This window comes from Diorhabda carinulata, chromosome 2 (genome assembly GCF_026250575.1).
Source record: "Diorhabda carinulata isolate Delta chromosome 2, icDioCari1.1, whole genome shotgun sequence".
NCBI lineage: Eukaryota > Metazoa > Arthropoda > Insecta > Coleoptera > Chrysomelidae > Diorhabda > Diorhabda carinulata.
Window position 1 is genome coordinate 23823093 of NC_079461.1, and position 23712 is coordinate 23846804.

The 23712-nt window shown below is 31.8% G+C and overlaps 1 protein-coding gene across 3 annotated transcripts in view; it reads left to right on the top strand.

Annotated features, from left to right (window-relative positions):
- Positions 1–23712, top strand: part of LOC130903750 (nuclear hormone receptor FTZ-F1) — a 342850-nt gene that overhangs the window by 310942 nt on the left and 8196 nt on the right. For 2 of the 3 annotated variants that reach the window (XM_057816007.1, XM_057816004.1), the window contains 4 exons: positions 3162–3433; positions 5048–5455; positions 22400–22658; positions 23510–23610. In XM_057816007.1, the coding sequence (XP_057671990.1) occupies positions 3162–3433; positions 5048–5455; positions 22400–22658; positions 23510–23610 (1040 nt within the window). The remainder of the gene's footprint in view (positions 1–3161; positions 3434–5047; positions 5456–22399; positions 22659–23509; positions 23611–23712) is intronic. The other variant, XM_057816006.1, reaches the window with a different exon arrangement.

Sequence of the window (23712 nt, forward strand, 5' to 3'; positions counted from 1 at the left end):
TTATCCATTGCTTGAAACATTTTTGCTATCCGTTTGTAGAAATGGTTAAAAACTTGTGATAACGAAGTTTGTTATCAATAGACATATCGACATTTTAAACCATGTAAATCACTTGTACACTACAGTTTTTCTATAACGTACGTTGTTTTCAACAATGAAAATAGTTTTAGCAGCGTGTTGTTTACTTAAACTTGATGTCATAAAAAACAGGAAAAAAAACTAGCTGTAGCTATATAACCATTTTAGGACAAAAATGCGTACTACAAAAGTACAACATTGTAGTGCTAAATTGTAGTTTTGACTAATTAAATAATATTTAAAAAGAAAATTTTCGTAATCACTTGAAAAAGAAAAAAAATTAGTTTTCGTTTTTTTTATGCTCATAATTTTTCCCTTTCACTTAATGTTTGCTTGTTTTTGTTTTCATCTTTCGTTTCTAATTCCGCAATTTCACTTATTTTTCTCAAATACATATTAGAGAATATATTTATACTTCATTGTACCGCAGGGCCGTAGCCATAGCTGTATCAAAAATAGAAGACCTCGAAAAAATTCGGTAAATGTTACCCACAGCACTCAAACTCTGTCAATATCACTCGATACGGAAGCAAATAGAGTTATAAAGCATGCATCTCACAAAGATATTTGTGAATTTTAAATTGATATTAAGGGCAAACCCCTTTATTTTAGAACAAACCAAACAAAGAGAGAAAACACATGTTTAAAATCCGAAATGGGACAAGAACGGCTTTCAGATTTGTCTCTATTGTTAACGGAGTCCAAACATCTCAACTAACTGAAATCTGCTGTGAATGATTAATTAATAAATTTTCCGAAAAAAGGCGAGAAGAATGTTTATTTGATTTCATTTGTTTTGTTAAATAGCTCCTAGGAGAATTTTTTGTAAGGAATAAGTAATAATCAATAAAACATTTTGTATTCACTAAGTGCTTTTGTTTCATTGTCAAAAATTTTAACTTCCATTTGGGCTTCTCTGAAGTTCTCCCTTTGATGCAGGATCCATCTGTAAGCTACGTCCCCTTTATACCTACTCCATTCTTTTTATTTCAATATTTCTTCTTCGTTACTTCGCCATGGGTAATGGGCGAATAACAATACTGATGATGATTTTAAATCTCAATTGATAATCTTTGCTAACTCGTCACCTTGTATGTATGTTTGAAAGTGCAGATGTATTGAGGTGTCTCTAACTTGAATTCACTGCTTGACTTTTCATTTATTCGTCTAAAATAAATACATGGCGTTATTCTTTAAACCATTCAATGATCTGAATAGTTGCTCCATCTTAGTTCTTTTATTTCACAATTTTTCCTGTTATCGTTATTAAAGTTTATCTAATTTTCAAGCATGTATATTTGCATTTCTAAAATTACTATTGTATTTATTTTATCAAACATTTCTTAAATGAAGAATTTATTTTATAAAAAATCTTCCTATTCTTTTGAAATTAGAACACGCTAGATCCACTGCATTATTTTGTTAAATTGCGGTTTACACTAGGTTTTTTATATAGACATAAATGGAAATGTCAAAAGCATGCTGTTCGGTTTATAACAAAACATGTTATTTTCAATTTTACTTTTGTGTGAACAGAGTTTCATAATTTTAATAACAATGTCTCAGTATATAATCATTATCTGATTAAAATAGATAAAAATATACGGCTAATAATTATCTAAATCCCTGTATATTCTATTTTAAAAATTTAGAATTAAAAAGTTGTATAACCTATTTTGGAAGATATAGTTAATTTTGCAGAACGAAATGGCTCTAGAATTAATCTTGCATCGAGAAAGTCTAGTTTCGGAACAAATTAATAAAGAAATAAACCATTTGCCTTCCTATAATAATGTTATTCTTACTTTCACACACGTTCAAGAAATTGAGTACGGAGACATACCGTGTCCTTTTGAAAAAATTTTCTACTGTACTTTCGATATTTTTTGTTATTATATAATATGTTACTGAAACAATCACTTGATGATATTGTCATGGAGCTGTTACGTGAAATATCAGAACTAACTTGAGGAAATTGATTCACAACTCTCCCGAATTCAGAGGCAATGAAATCATGCCCTCTAACAGCAATGAGAGTAATTCTGAAACTCACGCCGCTCCATAGAGTGAAAGGAAGAATGAGATATAGATTCAGTAGAGGAAAAATTTTGCGATAAAACGTCTCACCGTCCATAGTGAGACAACAGCAACCCTAGAACATGCCATATAATGGAATAAGAAAAAACGTAGTGCTAGAAATTCAATTAAAAATGCAGTAATAAAAGAAATGGGATCAAAAAATAATACCATTAAATGCTATATAGATATAGCGCTATGATCTGTAACCAGTTTGGAAATACTTAAGATATACTTGAAGAACCGGACAGAAATATTATGTATTTGGGAACTTGGATACCATAGAATGATATATAACCCTATTATAGAATTAGCATCGATACAATATAGGAAAAAATAAGTGAATAGACTACTGGAACAACATAGTAGGTTAAATCAAGCGAAGATGCTACTTGGAAACTACCTCCAGAAGAATGCATCAGTCAAAGTAAGTCTGCATTGAGAGCTTTAACAGGTCATTTTCGCTTGAATAGATACATTAAGCAACTGCTCGGAACTGCAGGTTCTGTGGGCTAGAATACATCCAATCATATACTTGCTGGATTCAAAGTACTACAAAATCTTGTGGCTAAAGACACAAACAAACACAATTAACTGTTCGTTATTAATATTTTATTAGTGCTAAATATTGAGTTGCTTCATATAGCTACTATTGAAAATGTTTTCCTCTGTAATACTGCTGATAAAATCCAGTTTGACAAATGTAATTCCGTGACAACAATGTAGCGTTTATATTTCATCATTGCACGTGTAATATTTGCCCCCAGATTTTATTGAAGTGGGAAGAAACTGCTCAACCTCAAATAACAATATAAAATAAGTTAGTAGCACATATCAGATAGTACTAGCTTAGCTCATCAAGCAAATATAATAAATATGCACATGGGTGATTTTACACGCGCAACGACAATTCGATATTATCTTAAATAATTTCATTTGAAGATGAAATATTCACTTGAAAATAACCATTGTGTAGAATTGTGAATAACATTCATTTTTCATTTCAGCTGTGAGGGCGGATAGAATGAGGGGAGGTCGAAACAAATTTGGTCCGATGTATAAACGAGATCGAGCACGGAAGTTGCAAATAATGCGACAGCGACAGTTGGCGGCGCAAACATTAAGAGGCGGACTCGGCAATGAGATGTACTCAGGTCAACCTGGTACTTCACCTTTCGCAAATATTCACATCAAGCAAGAAATTCAAATACCTCAAGTATCGTCTCTCACTTCCTCGCCTGATTCGTCGCCGAGTCCCATAGCGGTCGCTTTGGGCCAGGTTAGTATCGGACGTTTGGGGGCGAATGAGCGACCCATCAATTTGTCATTTGTATAAGTTAAAATAAAATACAATAACGAAGTACATTAGGAAAAAGTTTCAAACTGTTATAACAGAATTCAAAATTACCAACGTTTCTCTTTTACAACATTGTTTTCCTCTTAATCTCGTAATGTTCATCGTTATTTTTTTTTCATTTTTAGTGCAAATACAAAAAAGCATATCTTGAGTTTTTATCATACATACAATGTTCTGGCTGATTTTTTTTAATAAAAATTTTGATTCTTGTGAAATCCATTAGAATTATTTCCATCAAATTGAGAAAATGATATCGTTCAATTAGCCCCTGCTAAAGTTGAAAAATATACTATGCCTAATTGACTTGTTTTATGGCATTTCGCATCACTCTTGCTAGAACAAGAGCGACAAGTTCTCCCATTTTTAACGAATATTCTCCTCCATGACTTCAAAAGTCTGAACCTAAACGAGAAACCTCAAATATAGGGAAGTCTGGGACGATTAAATCAGGTGATCTGGCTGGCCAGCGAAATCAGTAAAAAGATAAATTAAGCGACCCGAATGCTTCCTTCAGAATGTCGGCTCAGGTTTGAACAACGTTGCCGTTGCACCGATCTGCTTGAGCCACATATTCTCCAATCCAAATTAATCCAATTAATAGCTTGCCCTTCAAACGATTATTTTTTTTGATGAAAAATCGTCCACCTTTTCGTTGAGATTCAGCATGGCTGAGCGAAGATTACACGCATTTGGCGATCCACAGCCAACAGCTAATGCACTGTCAGCACTTAATAAGGGAAATATTTCATCAAAATTCTACCTAAAGACCGACGAATAATGTCTCAATTGCGTGGCATGTTTTCTGGTCGATGTTCCGGAGTCCTCTCCGACATCTTGAGCAACAGAGGCGATCCAGCAGGCTGATTTCATTTTGTCTCTGTACCTTCAAAACAAGTTACCAAACGCAAAGCCGAATTGACATTTGGCGCTATTACATTACAGTTATAGGGTTTTCTGCATACCATTTTATCTTATTGGGTACTTTATACAGGGTGTCTTTGATGACCAGTCTTAGTCTTATCCCCGTTGGGAGAGGGCTTTAGTGCTTTGTTTTGAAAACAATGAAAATACCCCCTATAAAAAAGGAAAAATGGTAAAACAGATCTTATTTTAGAAATGTATTAAAACCTTTCTCTTTCTCTCTCTCTCGAATTTACTTGAATGGCAATATTTGTGTTGACAAAAAGAATTTTTCACAGATAAACGAATTGAAACTTTTTCTGCGTCCAATTGATTGTATTTTATTCGGGGTGGGTTGTTGGAATATATATTTTACTAAAGTACAATCACTTGATAAGTAGGACAAATTAATCGCTCATTCGTTTGATTATAAAAGATTATACTGTGGGAGGTAAAAGGTTAACAACTATTGAATAACAATAAAGCGTCAATTGTTAAAATATTCTGAAGTATAGCATTTATTTCAATATTTTAACGTTCCCTAAAATGAGTTTCTCTACTTTAATTCAAAGTTGTGTAAACCTTTTATTCTCCACAGACTTTTATTTTGTATTTAAGAAACTATTTTTGTACCAGGTAAATACAACAATGCTACAGCCAGCTTCGAACCAGCAGCCAGCTCTTCAGATAGTCGGCGTACCTGGAGGTCATTCCTCCATGGTTATGGGGCCTGAGAACAAACTCTGGGCTCAAGCCAACTCTACCACCACATCACCTCATTCCCTTAGTCCAAAAGTGTTCCAATTCGATTCTTTAGTGACGGGAGGTAGTGTTCCATCCTCAAAAGTGTCGCCGCTCATTAGAAACTTTGTGGCAGCCATAGACGATCGCGAATGGCAAAATTCTTTGTACACTCTATTACAAAACCAGACGTACAATCAGTGTGAAGTGGACTTATTTGAACTCATGTGTAAAGTTTTGGACCAAAATCTCTTTTCGCAAGTAGATTGGGCGAGGAATTCCATATTCTTTAAAGATCTCAAGGTACAGTACACTGTTGTCAAAATTATAATATATTCATATGAATATGTAAATTATACCACTGATACTAAGATCATAATTCTATAGATAGCAACCCACGATCATTTTCACAAATTCTTTAAAGAATTTATTCGCTGTTGGCGACGCAGCTTTCAATCAAAACTTAGAGCATTCGAAAATCGAGAATTTTACACTGATAACTTTTTTATCTTAGCAGATTGCAAAAATATTGTAGGTAGATGTCAAAGTTTATGTCCTATAACATTCTATAAGTAGATTTCAAAATCATTTTCTTTAACCTTTAATTTTACGAAAATTGTCGAAAAATTTGATACTGTTTTTACTTATGCGAAAAGTTCAATAAAACAAGAAAATGAAATTAACAACATACGAAAATTTAGAAAAAATGTTTCGAAAAAAGTTGGTGTTTTCCAGTTCTGAAAATTTGAAATGGCACCAGCATTAACTAATTTTTTTACATATTTTTTTCAATCAATTTAGAGATTAGAGATGCGGTTTACTGTAATCCACAAAGTAAATGTAGTTCAATAGATAATATGAACTAATTTTTTTCAATTTGATCTACATATTTCTTAATGCTTTATCTAAAAAAAAGTTTTTCGAGTTTTTTGTTGAAAAATGGTAACTTAACTATGAAAAATAGAAAATAGGTCTCCTAAAACCGAACAATTTAAAAAAAATCATCAATTTTATAGTTCATGATTGATTTGTTAGGTTATTGAATTCAATTTATAAATTAATTCATATTTTCGTTGTCATGGATCGATATGATTTCGATTAGGGACATGATATAACTTACAGGAAAAAATTGGTGACGGTTTCCTAAGTTGCCTGAACTATTCATTTATTTTAAATTGCAGTAAAAATTATTAAAATTAGGAATATGTTTAAGTGCAATGCAAAACACATTTAGCTCAAGTAACTTTTTTGTATAGTTTTTTATCGATAGTATAATATTAAAATGGGTTTCGTAATTTGGATTAACAATATTCTGTGTGCTAACCAAAAACAACACAAATTCGATCGCAAATCCCTTCTAACTGTTGAAATGACTTAACTCAAGAACCACTACGACCCTGTGAGGATTAAAATCTATTGGCAATTACATCAAGTCAAATTTTTCAGCAAGACCGCGATTGGTAATTTTCCTGGGTTGTTCTGCAATGTCAGCCTTTGCCTTCTAGTTCAATCCATTTTCGAATTTTCGTAATTAAAGAAATGATAATATGGTCAAAATATTTAAAAAAATGGTACTTTTACTTCAATGATTTTAGGAGCCAGATGGTTGTAGCTACTATGAAAGTTCAAAACAAGTTCGTAATCTGTTCCTAATGCAACTGCTTCTTTATCTTTGCAACTGTAACTGTAACTATTATAAATTATTTATTTTTTCTATGCGTACTCAACAGGAATTCTATGATGCGTATACCAACAATTTCTTCAATATAATGTGCAAAGTGAGTTTTTGACAAGGCAGGTAGTTCTTATTTCTCCGTAAATCGTGTGCCCAACTGCCCTGGACACTTTAAAGGTTTGATTAGGAAATATGACCGTCGCGTCGAAATGACCAATACTCATGGAAAGAAGCCGTCTTTGAAAGATGTACAATTTTCGGAATTAGATAAATTGCAGCATGATTTATTTTAACAGTATTACACCCACCCACTTAATTCGACGGCGCAGAAATGGCGTAACCATAAATTCTTGAAACGCAATCTGTTAAGGAAAGAGATGAAAACAGTTCATCAACTTGTAAGTGGTTAGTTATTTACAAGTAATCAACTAGGAACAAACTGTTCATTCAAACAAACTCTATGGAATTCAAACCATTCTAACTTATGAATAGAGTCATCTTTGTATACATTACAAAACAGGTTTAACCGAGTGAAGGAAGTAGATGAATATACTCATTGAAACGTTTATATACCTTTCAATATACATGGGAACAGATATTAGTCTTAAATACGTTACCAACTATTTTAATCCGCTATTTTGTGAGAATATTTGTTTAAGTTGGAATTTGTGGAACTGACGGTGATTACACTGTCTGACGCGAGTTTCGATAATCAAATGAACATCTTTAGAGACTGAAAGTACAGCAAAGTCTTGTTCTACATGTGTACAGTCCATTTTTTACCATTATTTTCCCCACTGTAATTCCGTCTTGCTTATTCCAGCTAGAAACTGAGACTGTGAGAAATAAGCCTGTTATATCTATTTAAACTACATTAGATCTTGTTATTTGACTATAGTGGATAAAAATTATATGTTTTTCAATTTTTCATTGTAAAGGAATCGGGGGCGGACCAGCGTTATCAGACCTTTTACTTGTTAAGGAAATAAAAGCAAAAGAAATAAACGTCCTGACTTGTTATGGGCATCTTCTTTGTCGGTTCTATGAATGGTCTACTAAATAAGTCATGTATGCGCTTTCGACTATCCGTAGGTTGTCTTTCCGGTTTCTTAAATGCTCTTTAGACAAATCCATTGCCAATTCATGTAAAAACTTCCTACCATTGTTAGTTCCTCCTGATTAAATGCCGTTGTTGAACATATATAAAATAATCTCAATATTGATTCCTGCATGATTGAGCAATGGAAAAATGAATTGAGTGGCCAATGCTAGGTGTCTACTATTCTACTAAAAAATCACTGCTACTATGGGGATTGAGAAATGAACGGAAATACCATCAAATGGTACACGGATGACTCCGAAACAGCAGACAGAACTGGAATAGGAGTGTACGGGCCTAGAACCAAACAATCTGAAAGTTTGAGCAGCACACCAAACATTTTTCAAGCGGAAATATATGCAATTCAAAAATGTGCCCTGTTCAATCCAGAAAGGAACTATAGCAAACAGAAGATCATCATCCTATCGGATATCCAAGCAACTATTAGATTTCGCTCCAATGTGGATACAATCTAAACCAGCTAGACAAGACAAATAATGAATAATGAAATAAATAAATAAATAATAATGAAAGAGATGATAAGCTCTGGAAAAATGGAAAAAACATTGGAAAAGAAGTTAGAGCAAAACCAATTATTGGGAAAACCTACAGGGGCTGAAACAGACAAGGACTCTCCTGGGAAACTTTAACCATAGAAGATTTACTGAAGGGATAAACCTAACTAAGAACAATCTACGAATACTAACAGGAGTCCTATTGGGGCACCCACCTGAAGACTCTAGCCTTAGCAGATTATGTGGTGTGCAGATTTATTTACACAGAGGAAGAAAAAGCTGAAGATCTCTGCCAGCTAAAGCTATTCTACATTCTGAACTTACTAAGACGAGTTGCTGTAAACACTGAGATCCCCAGTATAGCAGCAAGAATAGATCCTATGAGTCGCGGTGTACATGGTACCTTAATATACACATATTTACATACTATGTGATTGGTGACTACATTAGGTTTCGTAGTGTTCACGCGAACTCTCAGACTATATAGGGATTTTTAGTCCGCTTGGATTTATTACATCTCAATTGTTTCACGTAAGGTTAAATTTGAGCAAAAATCAACACATTTCGAATCTTTCTTCTAATAGTTTAATTAATTTAAATGTAAAAATGAATGAGCTAAGTTAGTAGATATCAGTGTAGAATAATTTAGAATGAAACTTTCTAATGTAAAATGCGAAATTAATTTATTAAACTAACGTATTGAAATAACATAGTGTTTAAAAATTCATTTCATATGGTGTTATCTTAATACAAGTTAGTGGTCTTGCTTCTATTTCTAGTACCTGTATTCAACAAAAAACGTAAAATATTGTTAAAATATAAAATGTCATTGCGTAAATATTTCGTTTGTGAGATTAATATATCCGCTTGTAGCTTGTTAATTTATATTTTGTATGCTGTCATTCCATTCCGTTACATAACTTTATAATGTTGGCCAGTTTTTTATTTGTTATTATTAAACACAACTTTCGACCTTTATTTACTAAAACCCTCCAAACTCGTTTCAAAAGGAAAATCTGTTTGAAAAGGTATGAAATTAAACGACCTACTTAACTAACGGACTTGAACGTGTTGGAATTGAGCAAATCAAATTTACCAAATTCAGATTTGCTCGGAACAAAAACGTAAAAGGTGGGCGAATTCATTTACAATGACTATACAACTTTAATAGCTTTTATTATTATAATCAAATATAATTTAGGATATTAAACACAATAACTAGGTTTGCTTACATATTTTATGTGATTTTGCAATTGTAAGACTGACGAATCAGTGTAGTCTAATGGGTTTAATTTGAATTTATGGACTTATCGTATACAGTCTTTAACACTCCTTGTAATAAATAGACTGTCAGTCGGTTATTCTTATAAAGTGAATGACTGTGAAAATGGGTATGTGGTGAAAATTGGGGACAGTTATACTCGTAAATAATTTGCAATAAATGAATACTTGTAAATCTAGCAACTCCTCCAACCAACACAAAACTATTATCATTATTGTTAATATTACAACTTATTATAAAGGGAATGTATTGAATTAACCTAATAAGAATTTTTACAGAGTTGTAATTATTCTTCAAGTTTAATTTTATCACATCTCAACATTACAAATTGTAGAATATATTTGCGTAGATTCTTACTAGAATGGCAACCATTTCGGAAGCTTAGTTTCTATCTCTGCGCTGTCATTTATGACCGTAAAATTTTGGGCAACTGAATTCAAATATGTTCGTATCAGCTTTACTGACGACGAGCATTCAGGACGGTCAAAAACTGCGATAACCAGTGATTTCATCGCAAAAGTTCACCAAATGGTGATGAACAACCATTATTTTAGATTAAGATTGGAGATAGAAGAGGGTATCGTTTTATGAAAAGAGCGTATTTGCCATATATTGGCTTATCTGTGCTTTGGGTGCCGTTTGCTTACTTTGAACCAAAACGTATTCGAATGAACATTTTTCAGGCCTTACTGACGCGATACAAGCTAAATGAGTTGGACTTCATTCATCTACTATCTTCGAAAAGATAAAACAATATCATGGATAAATCTAACCATATCATGTCGTTATAAAAAAAAAGAAGAATGAGATTGTTAAAAGTACCTAACTCATCAAAGAAGAGAGGAATGAGAGTAGTAAAATCAAAATATCGCTTATATACACTTTGCGATAACGAATATCGAATCCAATTGATATTTTGAACCGAATCAAAATCCGTCAAGTATTATAAGTCATAACGTCACATTGTAGTCTACTATAGACTCACACCAGACTATGAGACTGTTGGATCGTGCCTATAATATAAGCTCGACTTAGACCAGTATCAGAATTGATCGTGTTGAGCAACGCACGGCGTTTAAAAGAATTTAACCCAACGGATATTTATGAATATTTGATTGATACATTGGGGAAATCTGCAGGATAATATAATATAGTGAAAAGATGGTGTTACATATTCATGTGAAGATCATGCAGGTGAAGGAACCAAGCGAAGTCTTATACCATGTGGTACTGCCGAACAGATGATGAGCACCACGATTGGACAAAAGTAAACATTTAGAAGACATTTCCAGAAGTCTTTCAAAACATTATAGATAAGATGAAAACAATTTGTATACAAGATTTTTTATGGATCAATACAAAGTAGAGACCAAAATAGTAAAAAGTGGAAACATCGATGATCACCACTGACGAAAAAATTCCAAATGTATATCTTAGCAGAGAAGGTCATCATAATCATAATTTTTGGTGCTGAAGAAGTAATTTCATCCGATTAGGAGCCACAATTACATATGAGTAATATTACACGAGGCAATAAAAGAAAAAGTTGTCCAAGAGTGTTCTGTTTTATCAACGTATTCAGTCATAGATTCGCCATTGCAATAGCTCAGGCAGGATTAGAATTAGTTAGGCCTCCGTCATATTCTCAGATTTGTACCCATTATAGAACATAAAAATATCTTGAACTTGTATATTTGATCTATTTATTGGTAATAGTTTGTTATATTTTCGTAATTTTCGAAATCGTAATATTTAATGTACAATCAAATGGATTAAATAAGTACACCAAAGTTTTGAAGTATAAACTTTATTTGATAATTTATTAAATGTTTGCTTCTTGTTCCTATCCTATTTACTTCAATTTGTTTCTCTCGTCTATCTAGTAATAATAACAATCATTAAGTAGGCCATTGTCAGTGGGTCATTACCTCATACTATGTTACTGCCTATTATGAAATGAAAGGATGGTAACCAGCGAATTCTGTGGCAAAAATGGAAAGTGTTCCGAATAGCAATAGACGGGGAAAGTTTGTTGTATCAGATTCGCTTTCGGTTGATTATTATTCAATTCTGTCTACCTACTTACTGGTTTTACTTAACCGGTCGACTTTATGACGAACGCTTCGGGAAATTGGTGATACTGTACCTAATTACTATTCGGTTCGCAATGACAAAGTAATCCTTTTGACATATAAAATACGAATAGATAATTATTGAAAATGTGTTTTTACTTACCATTAATTTATCACTTGTTTTTTTATGTCGTGCTTTTGGAACCAAATACTTTTTATATTAACTTAAAATATAAGTTTAATGTGTAAAGTATTTGAGAAATTTTTTATTGTCTTTATGCATTCTTTCCTTTTTTTTTTTGATAATTTTCATACCATACGTGGTTAGTTATCCATTATTTTTATACCCTTCTATTTGGATGGATAAATAAAAGGTTTATAAGATGATGCTTATAAAAACTAGGTAGGGAATATAATCACGGAAGAAAATATAATAATGGATAGATGGAGGGATTACTTCGAGGACGAGGACAATTTTGAGCATCTTAATAGCAGGAACAAATTATAGTGATCGTAAAAAACATTTCAACACTCAATGATAATGCGTTACCTAAAGAACTAGCAACCAAATTTGTTATAATTAATTGGGGATTGCAAAATATTCACAACACTACTTATTTATTTGAAATGAACAAGTATTGAAGCTCCCAAACAAACAGTGACATTTCGTATTCTACACGAACGCCTTTAATGGAAAATTAAAGACCATTACTCTGTCATAGATTTGCTTTTAACAATAATAGTGTTTTCAGTTATTTATCTTCTCAATATTCAATTTTGTGCGTAATAAAACAGTGGCGGACTCATAATAGCCCTTTCCTGAATTAAAATTTGTTTCAAGTGTTTTCGAATTCTCTTATGTGGCTTTGATGTAATTTTTTGTCACATTATTTGAGTATTGGATGAATCTTCCTAATGCTTCTTTCATTATTTAGTTCTATACGCACCCTTTTCTATGTTTTAAAAATATCGTTTAATAATCTTCTACTGTATTTCCATATTAGATACACAAATCACCATAAAAATGGGAGTCATTAATTTTCTTTCATGATTCTTTTAGTGTTCAAAATGTTATATTTATTTGATTTAATTTACCATCTCTTATATGGTTGGTAACATTGCCGCAAGTTTAAAAGGTAAAAACGCAGACATGGGGCAAATTTAATTAAATTCAATTTCATGAAGCATGTCGGTTTCCCACATAGTTAGATGCGTTCACGTATATCGCCGAGCATTTCCATAACAATCCGTCTTATTTAGTTTTCCCTATAAAATCGCTAGACTAGCGGATGTACGTAACAATTAAAATATATGGTTTATTCGCCTTTCTAATTTATCAAATATTAGTGGTATTAGTTTAGTTATGTTTATATGTATATATTTTTTAATTCTGAAAAGATTCGATTGCAATCGTTACATAAAACAGGGAATATTTCGAAAAATATTCTTGGACAAATACAACTTTAAACAATTTAACAATCGTCTTAGTAAATGAAAATCATAGATTTTTTTCTTTATTTATAAAAAAGTCACAGGATTGAACATAAAATTATTTTTGTAAATATTATCAGTTTATGGCTTCAAATGTGTTGAATGGTTCATAGTTTTTTCCTTCATTGTGGTATTATGGACAGTCTAATGTTATGTTTCACTATTATTATTGCATAGATCACATACTGGGATCTTTTCACGTATTATTAGGTAACTATGGGTAATTTATGTATGTTCTAGACGAAGACGTGAAATAATTACAGTAGTGTGTTAATGGAAAAGGGTTCCGATTTTATATAAGGTAAATTTTCATGTAGTTTTGATTCACTTTTAGATCCGAACTAATCAATTTCGTAATCGATGCCCCACTTTCCACTGAAACCAATAAGGTATGGGATCCGTTCTTTCTTAATGTAATGAACCAAAGCGAGTTTTGTCTCAATCTTTTGTATAGAGTAGAGGGAACTAACGGATTTTGTGAGAATATGGAAATGGAGAGAATACTTGTGTATGTCTTTAATAGATTTCGATTATCTCTTGGTAGTTTGGGTAATTTTTCTCGATAAACTTGGATTTTTTAAAAGCTGAGTTTCTATTTTATTAATCATGGATTCTTTTGTCGTCAGCTGTGGTTCTATGTGGCAATTGGGAAATTAAACAATGTTCTTCTTCCAATCTTTTATTCAACCTATAAAATTTGATCTCATGGGTCTTTTAAGTTAAATTTTTATACAATTTTTTTTTAACTCCTACAACTAGTACAACGCTTTTTGAACCTTTGCTAGTATTCTTTCAACAAACATACTGTATATATCGTATTAATATAATATTATATTTCCTAGTAAGGGAATAATACATTAGTTCATGTTAATTTTTTTCTGTCGGTCTCTAAAATTTTGGTTTATAAAATAGCATAAAATCTATTGACGAGTGAAATGAAACCTACTGAAGGTTCACTTAATTGAAATTTATAATACAATTTATAATAAAAATTAGAACGCGAGAAATTCATTATCGTGTTTTTGGGTTGTTTAGAAAGGAATGGTGAACATTTGATAGAAGTTTCAGCTACTTTTATTCTTGAATTATTTCTAATTGGATGCTTTTTTCTTTTGGAACCATACAATAACCCCTAAAGGTAATAAAATTGTTGAAAACGTGATTTTTGACCCGTAACTACATATATCGAATATAATGGGGTTACTGGAATGAATATAGGAAGATTACTAAAATAAAAGAGTTTTTGTACATTCAGGAGTAATAAGGGTAGTAACGCTATGATTTACTATGATTTCAAGATCTATTCAAATGGACAATAAAGTTTTAAACGGTTGCAACGCGCATTTGGTTTTGAAAATTCTCTACGAGCAAATTTGTTTCGTTGGTATACAGAATTTACAAAGGAGCGGATATCGCTTGCTGATGTGGCATGTTCTGGTAGGCGAACCTTCAGTTATTGTTCGCGGGTTAATGTTGCATCATGCACAACATAATGTGACAGTCATTGAACATCAATCCCATTTGCCTGATTTGATCATGTGCGATTTCTGGTTATTCTTTAGCGTAAACGTTTCACGACGGAGGATTAGTTAAATGTAATTAATCAATTATTGGAACTCATTCAAAAAATGAGTAGCTTTAATCTTTGAAGTCGTAGAATCTTCGATTACAAAAGTGTATTGATTTAGGTGAATAGTTTGAACATTAAATAATTTTTCTAAAATCTTGTATCTCAAAATATAAAGCGTCATCTATGTATATGGGCCATAAAGAAACATATGAACACTTTTAAAAAACTTGAACGAATCTAATGTATTTATTATTCCATAGTCATAAAGTCCCACTAGTGGGATGTTAAAAAAGGACAATATTAATATATTACTAATTACACGGTTTAAAAAAAACTATGGGAAAGGCTACAGGACGGGCATCTCATTAACTTGTTTAAGAGCATGTACGAATAATGACTTAAAATAATTAATGCCCTCCAATAAAATGTCTTTTGAATTTTTTTAATTAAATTAACGATCATTTGAATATTCCGCTTTTTATCCGAATATTCGTTTAGGTACAAATTCGACTATCATTGTATATATTGTTTATTAGTTCTATTAATTTTTGAGCGAAAAAAGAGAAATTAACAACAGATTCGGTCCACTAAACATCCTGAATTCAAGTGGTCTCCCTTGTGTAGTTATTCTCACGATAACATTACACCATTGTGTTTGGTAGTTGATCCTGTACATGCTTCTCAAACTCGTCATTCTATAGTTGACATATATCAATTGCATTTTTTTTTTAATTCATTAATTCGATCTACTTATACCAGTTTTCCTTGTTTCCGAATGTTATTGAACTTTCTTTCAAGTTTGCTTTGTCTCTTTAGTAAATGTTTAAAAATATTATTGAGATTTTCCTATGATGTTAGAAAAATTCTATACTACTATCACATATTCTTGGAATAATTGTTGATACTGATACCTTAAATTAATTTTAAAATGTCTTAATTGACTTAAATGACTAATAAGTCGTGTGACTAACTAAAAAAAAAACACATTTTTTGCAAAAAATCGATTTTATTTATAAATATAATCTTCAAGAGCAATACAATCATTCCAACGCTTCTTTAACTTCTCGATATCGTGCTTATAGGAGGGTTTGTCTTTTTCCTCAAAATAGGCTTCAGTTTCAGCAAATGCTTCTTCATATGAGATGATTTTTTTACCAGCGAGCCATTTTTTTCAGATCAGCGAATAGCCAGTAGTTACTGGGGCCCAGATTAGGACTATACAGTAGATGAAGAAGTAATTCGAAGTGTAATTCGTTCAATTTAACTATCGTTCCATCGACTTGTGTCGGTGCATTGTCTTGGTGAAACAGTGGTTTTTATATGATGCCGTTTTCCTTAACTTTTGCATTTAAACGATCCATCAACTGTATGTATTATTAGCTTTTGATCGTTTCTCTCTTTTAGAGATAGTCGATGAACAACATTCAATGCGCTTCACAAAATACTGAAGCCATAACCTTCCTAGCTGATTGTTGTTCCTTTGACGCTTCGAACGTAGTTCACTGGCTGCGGTACATGATGATTATCATTTTGATTCTGGAGTGAAGGGATGGATCTATGTTTCATATATTTGTGGACTTTTTGATGTTTTCTGGAGTAACTACCTCAATTGGACGACCAGAACGTCCATCATCATCGGTGCCTGTACGACCTCGTTTAAATTCAGCAAACCAATAATAAATGGTTCTTTCCGTGGGAGCAGAGTCCGGATAACACTTTTGAAGCCATTGCTGAACTTGTACAGTATTTTTTTGTTTTGAATCCATTGTTTTGAAAATAACAAAAGTAGCTTCCCTTAATGACTGTCACTTTTTTCTGACTAATCGAAATGTCATGAAATTTCACACATAGTCTTTTGAAAGTTAGTACTTCATAAATAACATATGGATTTGACAATGACAACATCGTCTGTGTGTCAGTCACACGACTTATTGAGTGATGTATTAAGAAAAACAAGATGCCATACCCGTATAATATTTACTTATTAATATAATTAAATTCTTAATTTCTGTTATTAACCTAATCAAAATTAATTACAACCAGTTATATTATATGATACATTGACTACTTATGTGATCAGGTATTCTTAATGCAAAAACCCTTCGTGTTCACCACACGAAGGGTTTTTGCGGCTACGTATAAATAACCGCATTTATTATTATTTGATTTCGAAAAAGGGAGTGCATGATTAAGAAAATTATATGGAGCTGAAATTATTAATGCCAATTGAAGAATAGGATATGGAATGAAAATTAAATAAAAAAAGCCATTAAAATAATGAAAACCCTATATTCTTAGTATTTTTTTATATACAAAAAACTGTCATTATTGTGCTTTTTGAGATTAATTATTTGATAAATTCAGGACCAAGCTGATTTTCACCAGCCATTTTTCGGAAATTGTGAAGAGACTTAATTCAATTTCTCTAAATTAGTATTGTAAAAAATAATACAAATAATTATTTCAATTTTTCCAATGGGTGGATTTATTGATTGGTAAAATTTGTTATTGTCTTTCGTATCATGTGAGAAATATAATCTAATTCAATAATAACTTTACTTAATAGAAAAAATTAATTGTTAATACTAGAAAATTATTAATTATCAAATATTTAAAGAAATAATATTCGCTCCTCAGATTCCTTTTCATTATAAGCACATGTAAAGAAAATATTCAATATTTATTTTTATAACCATATCCTCTTATACCTTCTATTGTGTCCTTGTATCTATCGTCGTTTAAAGAGTTTTTGGGAAACAAAGCTCATGAGCAAGATAAATCATTTTTCACCTGATTGCGGAACCTAACCCAGAACGAGATTTCGATCACTGTTTCCGAACTCCGAGTTTAATTTCCGGTGGAAATTTCAAATTTACAACTCCATCTACAAAACCTTTTGGGGACAATATGATGAAGATATTTATTCTGTTGTATAATAGTTTCTAGATATTTAATAATTGTTGTTGAGCAGTTATCAACGATTAACCTACTCATATGGATTTTGCACTGAAGTTCAATACGAATCAACCACTTTTATGTTGAAATGATAAAAAGTATAAAAATTGTGAGTTGCAGTAATCATCAATTATGTTGCTCAGATCAGACCCATATACTACTTATATAGAGGGAAAGAGGGGGATCTTTTATAAAAAGTGTCCAGTTGTATACGATAAATCAGAGTTCAAAAATTTTCCAGTATGGCGCTAGTGTGTACAACGGGTATGTTATGAATGTGGCAATAGTAAATGAATTGAAGTATGTTAAGTAAAAAATTCAATGTCATTTTTGATCCAAGCAGTTCATTATATTTGTGTTTTACAAAACAATGTACTAAATATACTTTAAACAAATTTATCCTGATGCTAATATAGCGTCACCCTTATTTAACGCATTTCGACAGACACTTTACATATAAACGGACTTTTCTCTTTCTCTGTATTCTCCATAATACTAGGAAATAAAGGATTCATTCATATGGTTATGACCCTATTACTTCAGTCAGTTTCCGATTAATAGTAGACGTGATCCGAGTTGACCAAATCCGAAAAAGTACCTCATTGTACTTGTTACTTCTACGTTCTGATGTATATATAAATTTTATTTTATCAACATAATAATATAAATATGCATCGGTTCCTGAGGTTTAAAAATATTCAGTGTACGAGGATCTATTGTGAAAATCGAAAAATTAGAGTATCGAGCCATCATCAAGTACCTGTATTTAAAAAGGTTAAGAGGGTTGAGATTTACGAAGATATGCTTAATACCCTTGGTGATCAATGTCTTTCATATGCGACCGTGAAAAATTGGACTGCAAGCTTCAAAAGAGGTAAATTTTCCATTGAAGGTGATGACCGATTGGGAAGGCCAGTTTCTGTGTCAGTCCCCGAAAATAACGATGCAGTTCATGACATTATTTTATCAGACTGTCGAATTGGGATAAGACGGATATCTGAAGCACTGAATATTTCATACGAACGCGTTCATCATATAGTTCACGTCAATTTGGACATGAGAAAAATTGCTGCAAAATAGATCCCCAAGTATTTGAATGTAGACCAAAAGCGTCCAAGGGGAGGAGCATCGCATTTGATCTGTGCTCGATTTGAGAACGATGTAGACTTCTTAAACCGAATTATTACTATGGATGAGACTTGGGTACATTTCTACGATCCAGATAAGAAGCAACAATCGATAGAATGGTGACACTCTGGTTCTCCAAGACCTAAGAAGTTTCGCGTACAAAAATCTGCTTGAAAAGTTCTTGCTTCAGTTTTTTGGGACTGCCATAGAGTAATTATGATTGATTTTTTGGATAAAGGTAGAATAACTGGAGATTACTATTCGACATTGCTGACCACTCTATGTAAAAAAATTAAAAAGAAAAGACGCGGAAAGCTATCCAAATCTTATGTTGTCATGCAAAAAATTCGTGATTTAGGGTTTGAATTACTAGAACACCCCTCTTATTCACCAGATTTGGCTATCTGACTATCATCTCTTTCCTCAACCGAAAAAAAACTTTAGAGGTTATAAATTTTCTTCCAACGAGGAGGTAATAAAAGCTGTGGGGGTCTGGTTTGCAGAGCAAGAAGAAACATTTTTTTCAAAGGTCTAGAGACGTTGCAGGTTCGCTGTAATAAATGTATTCAATTAAGAGAAGAATATGTTGAGTAATGAAATATTTTGATATTGAAATTTTGTTTGGTTCTATAGTAGGCTAAGAATTTCTCAATATATCCTCGTAATCTATTTGAAATAATGAAAACAATGTAATTGACACCATAATATCGGACATACTACAGAACTAAAACTCATACAACTCCTGCAGACAGTTTCCTTGATAATATAATTGTAACGTTCTCTAATTAAATTCACTCTGAATATTGTACATGGTGTAATCTTTAATTTATTGTTACCATAGTAAATATGAGTATACCCATTCTTCATACAGTTTTTTCTCCCTTCCTATCTTTTACCATAGTTTTTTTTCATTCTATAAATAAATGTCAGTGAAACTGGACACCCTAATAATAATAATAATAATTAGTTGTAATACCAAAAATACACGATCAATTCTAAGGTTATCCGAAACATTTAGAGGAAATTGAGTGACAATATGTACAATTATATGAAAAAAAAAATGCTATTTTTCTTATCAAAACTTTTTAAAACTTCATACCCCTACGTGAGAATCAAAAACGCTAACACAATCTGAAAATAATTACTTTAAATTAACAAATAATCGAAAGTGAAAACCGACGCGAAATTTAGGCCAAGTTCAAAGTAGTATGGAACGTGTGCGATCTATCTTTGTTTAGCAAATATGATGAGTCATAATATTGCAGTCAGCGTATAAAATGCTTTTATTATTCTTCAACAATAATGACACACTAAAACATTTTTACAGCCTCTTAACTCAGTGCCGTAACAATAAAAGATTCTTCTTATACAGAAATTCTGAAATGACAGTGAATATTCAGGTTCGCCTTACTTTAGGATCAAAAAATTCATTTATTTGATTTCTTCATTCAATATAACAAACATTTGCTTTGGAGAGAAGAAAAGGATATGTTTGATATTGCCACGTACTTATATTATAGCTTTGCTTATTTGTTAAAATGTACCCATCATGTTCGATAGACTTTCTGATGGTTGTCTACAATTCTTGTAATCGATTTCTGGCGGTGTATTTATAAATGTACGGATATTTTTATTAACTAAGACCCTTTTTAAATAAACGTTTGTATCGCCCCTGTTTAACTTTGGAAAATAATCATTATCTTCTTAGTTTTTTAGGCCGGAGGACTTAGTTAAAACGGAAAATTATGATTGCGAAAGAAAAAGTCTCGAGGTTTTTATTGTTATCCTATAGTTATTTTCCATTTGTTTTTTTATGGTCGGCTTTTATTTAGGTCATACTTTATAATGAATGTATGTGTTGCACAACCCGGTGGATACCGGATATAAAGAATTGAGTCACATACGTTTCTTTATAAACTTTATTGACGTGCAAAACAAATTTGCTTGGTGATATGATTTATTTATTTAATTTTTCTACAATTAATTTTATGTGGAGTAGATCTTACGCATGCCACAATATCAATAAGTTGCCTGATGTTCAAACGAGGTAATTCCCTATAAAATACGACTACCTCTCCCATTATTAAGTTGGGATTTTTGGAACCGTTTACACTACACCAACACTCACAATGACACTATCCGCCGCGAGTTTCGATACTCAAGTTATCGTGTTCAGAGACTAAAGGTAAACTGTTTACTTTCGGAAATTTGAATATTTAATTCAATATTATTGATACGGATAGTTATGGTGTCATTAAGAATTCTTTTTGAACTTTACTCCACTGCTGACTATCAATAATTATAATTAAGAACATATACGAGGTCTGACAAGTATTGAGACTGATTTTTTTGCGGCGCTTGTAGTAACCCTGGAACAACGAAACTTTTATAATGTGGTAACCCCTATGCTTGTGATCATTACTCCTCTCTTAGCACTGTGTTTTAAGTATACATCTGTAGCAGCATCGCAAACATGGATCTCGGCAGCTGAAACTTATGAAAAATATTTTGATGTTTTTGATGATGATTTTCTAAGTATTTGTTTGACAAAAAAGGGCCGAGAAAGAGCAGAAGTCAGAAGGGAAGCATTGACATGAATGCACCCTAGAACCCCATAATTTCGCGATGAGAAAGCTCTGAGCAAAAAGAGTTTCAAGAAACCTCAAGAAATTCAAAATCATCATCAAATATCGCATGTTTGGAAGAGACGACAGAAAAGAGATCGCATAATCGTTGATAATTAAAGCTGGTTTTTCCAGTATGATCTTGAAACGAATCGTCTGAGTCTACAGATGCTTTTATCAAATGATCAAAGACCAAAAAAAAGCTCGCATGAGCAAGTCAAAAGGGAAAACAAAGCTCATCAGCTACTTTGACAGTCGCGGGGTGGCCCATAGACACCCTATTCGCCGAATCTATGGTCCGGTGATTTGTTTCTACACCCCAAAAATATAAAACGTAATGAACGCAACGTATTTGGAATCGATTGGTGACATATCTGACGAGGGTGCTATCAAAGACTTCCAAAATTGCTACAGCTCCTGGAAAAATCGTTGGAGTCGGTTTGTTATTGCAGAAGGAATTTTTTTTGTACAAGATCATGTTACCATCGACCAATTTTTTATTAAATAATTTTTCTAGCATCATTCTTATTACTTAATTGTCAGACCTCGTATGTACATGAGATTATTGATTTATTAGATGAAATAACATATTTTTATTTCGTAGTTTCATCAAGTATTACCTTGAAAACTACACAAAATCCACAATCGACCAACTGAGAAAATAAAACGTATATATATATATATATATATATATATATATATATATATATATATATATATATATATATATATACATAAACAAATATATTATTTGTATCTGCAATATATATATATATATATATATATATATATATATATATATATATATATATATATATATATTTTTTTCGTTTTAGGTGGACGACCAGATGAAATTACTACAGCATTCTTGGTCGGATATGTTAGTGTTGGATCATATTCATCAACGCATGCACAACAACCTGCCCGATGAGACAACCCTCCATAATGGACAAAAGTTAGACCTTCTCAATTTGGGATTGCTCGGCGTACCCAGTCTGGCCGATCATTTCAATGACATCACCGCGAAGTTACAAGAACTAAAATTCGACATTAGCGATTATATATGTATAAAGTTTATGCTCTTACTTAATCCAGGTAAATATTTCACTTCACTTTATTTTACAATGTGAAAACGAATCTCGACATGATTGTTAATAGTGATCATAAATTGGGGTAAATAAAAAATGGGTAAATAAAGAAGTGTCTTATAATTGGTTTTATATATATGTATAGGTATTCTAGAGGTAGAGAGGATCGAATGGGCTATAGAAACCTCACACCTCACACGACAGAAGTTCACAGGTTCTAATAAAGTATCAAAATTTCAACTGTAATGTTATAAACTTTTCTGTAAAATCTTTGGTCTGTGTTTATGAATAAATTGGAACATGAATGTGTTTCAACATATGTTTTCCTAGAGTTAAAAGTTCTTTAGTTCTATCAGCTTTTTTTAGAAAAAAAAAACAAAAATATATTTTCCTACATCAAATTTTTCATCATTATAATTGTTAAAAACATCTACCATTTATTTCTATTATCTCCTTTATTTAGGATATAACAGTTTTTTGTGTTTCTTAATTAGGTTTTTTCTTTTTTTGTCTCTGTTGATTCTTGATTCCAGTTTTTTTGCTAATAATAATCTACTTCTAATTCTTTCAGAAAACTGTATTATTTGCAATTTACTTGTAGTGTACAATAAAACGATTAAGTAACTAAAAACTAAAAGCAAAATCTTGTCAATACTCTATAATGTGATTTATTTATACATATTAATGTAGTTAAAAAATTGTTTTTCTAATCGCCATTTATGGAAATTTTTAATTGTATTTTTAATCATCAAATTTGTTTAAAAATTCATGAAAATATATCCATCTTAATCAAATGAAATTATAACAACAATTTTATTCAGAATTTGTATAGAATACTGATATTATGTTATGCTTCAGATGTTCGAGGGATTACGAATAGAAAACACGTTCAAGAAGGTTATGAACAAGTCCAGCAAGCTTTACTCGAATATACAGTGACATGTTACCCACAAATCCAAGTAAGTTGACATATAATTATGATATTTTTTTTTAGACAGGAATAGTTGAACTATATTTTTCATTGTAATAGTCAGTTATATAGAAATAGTTTAATTACTCTA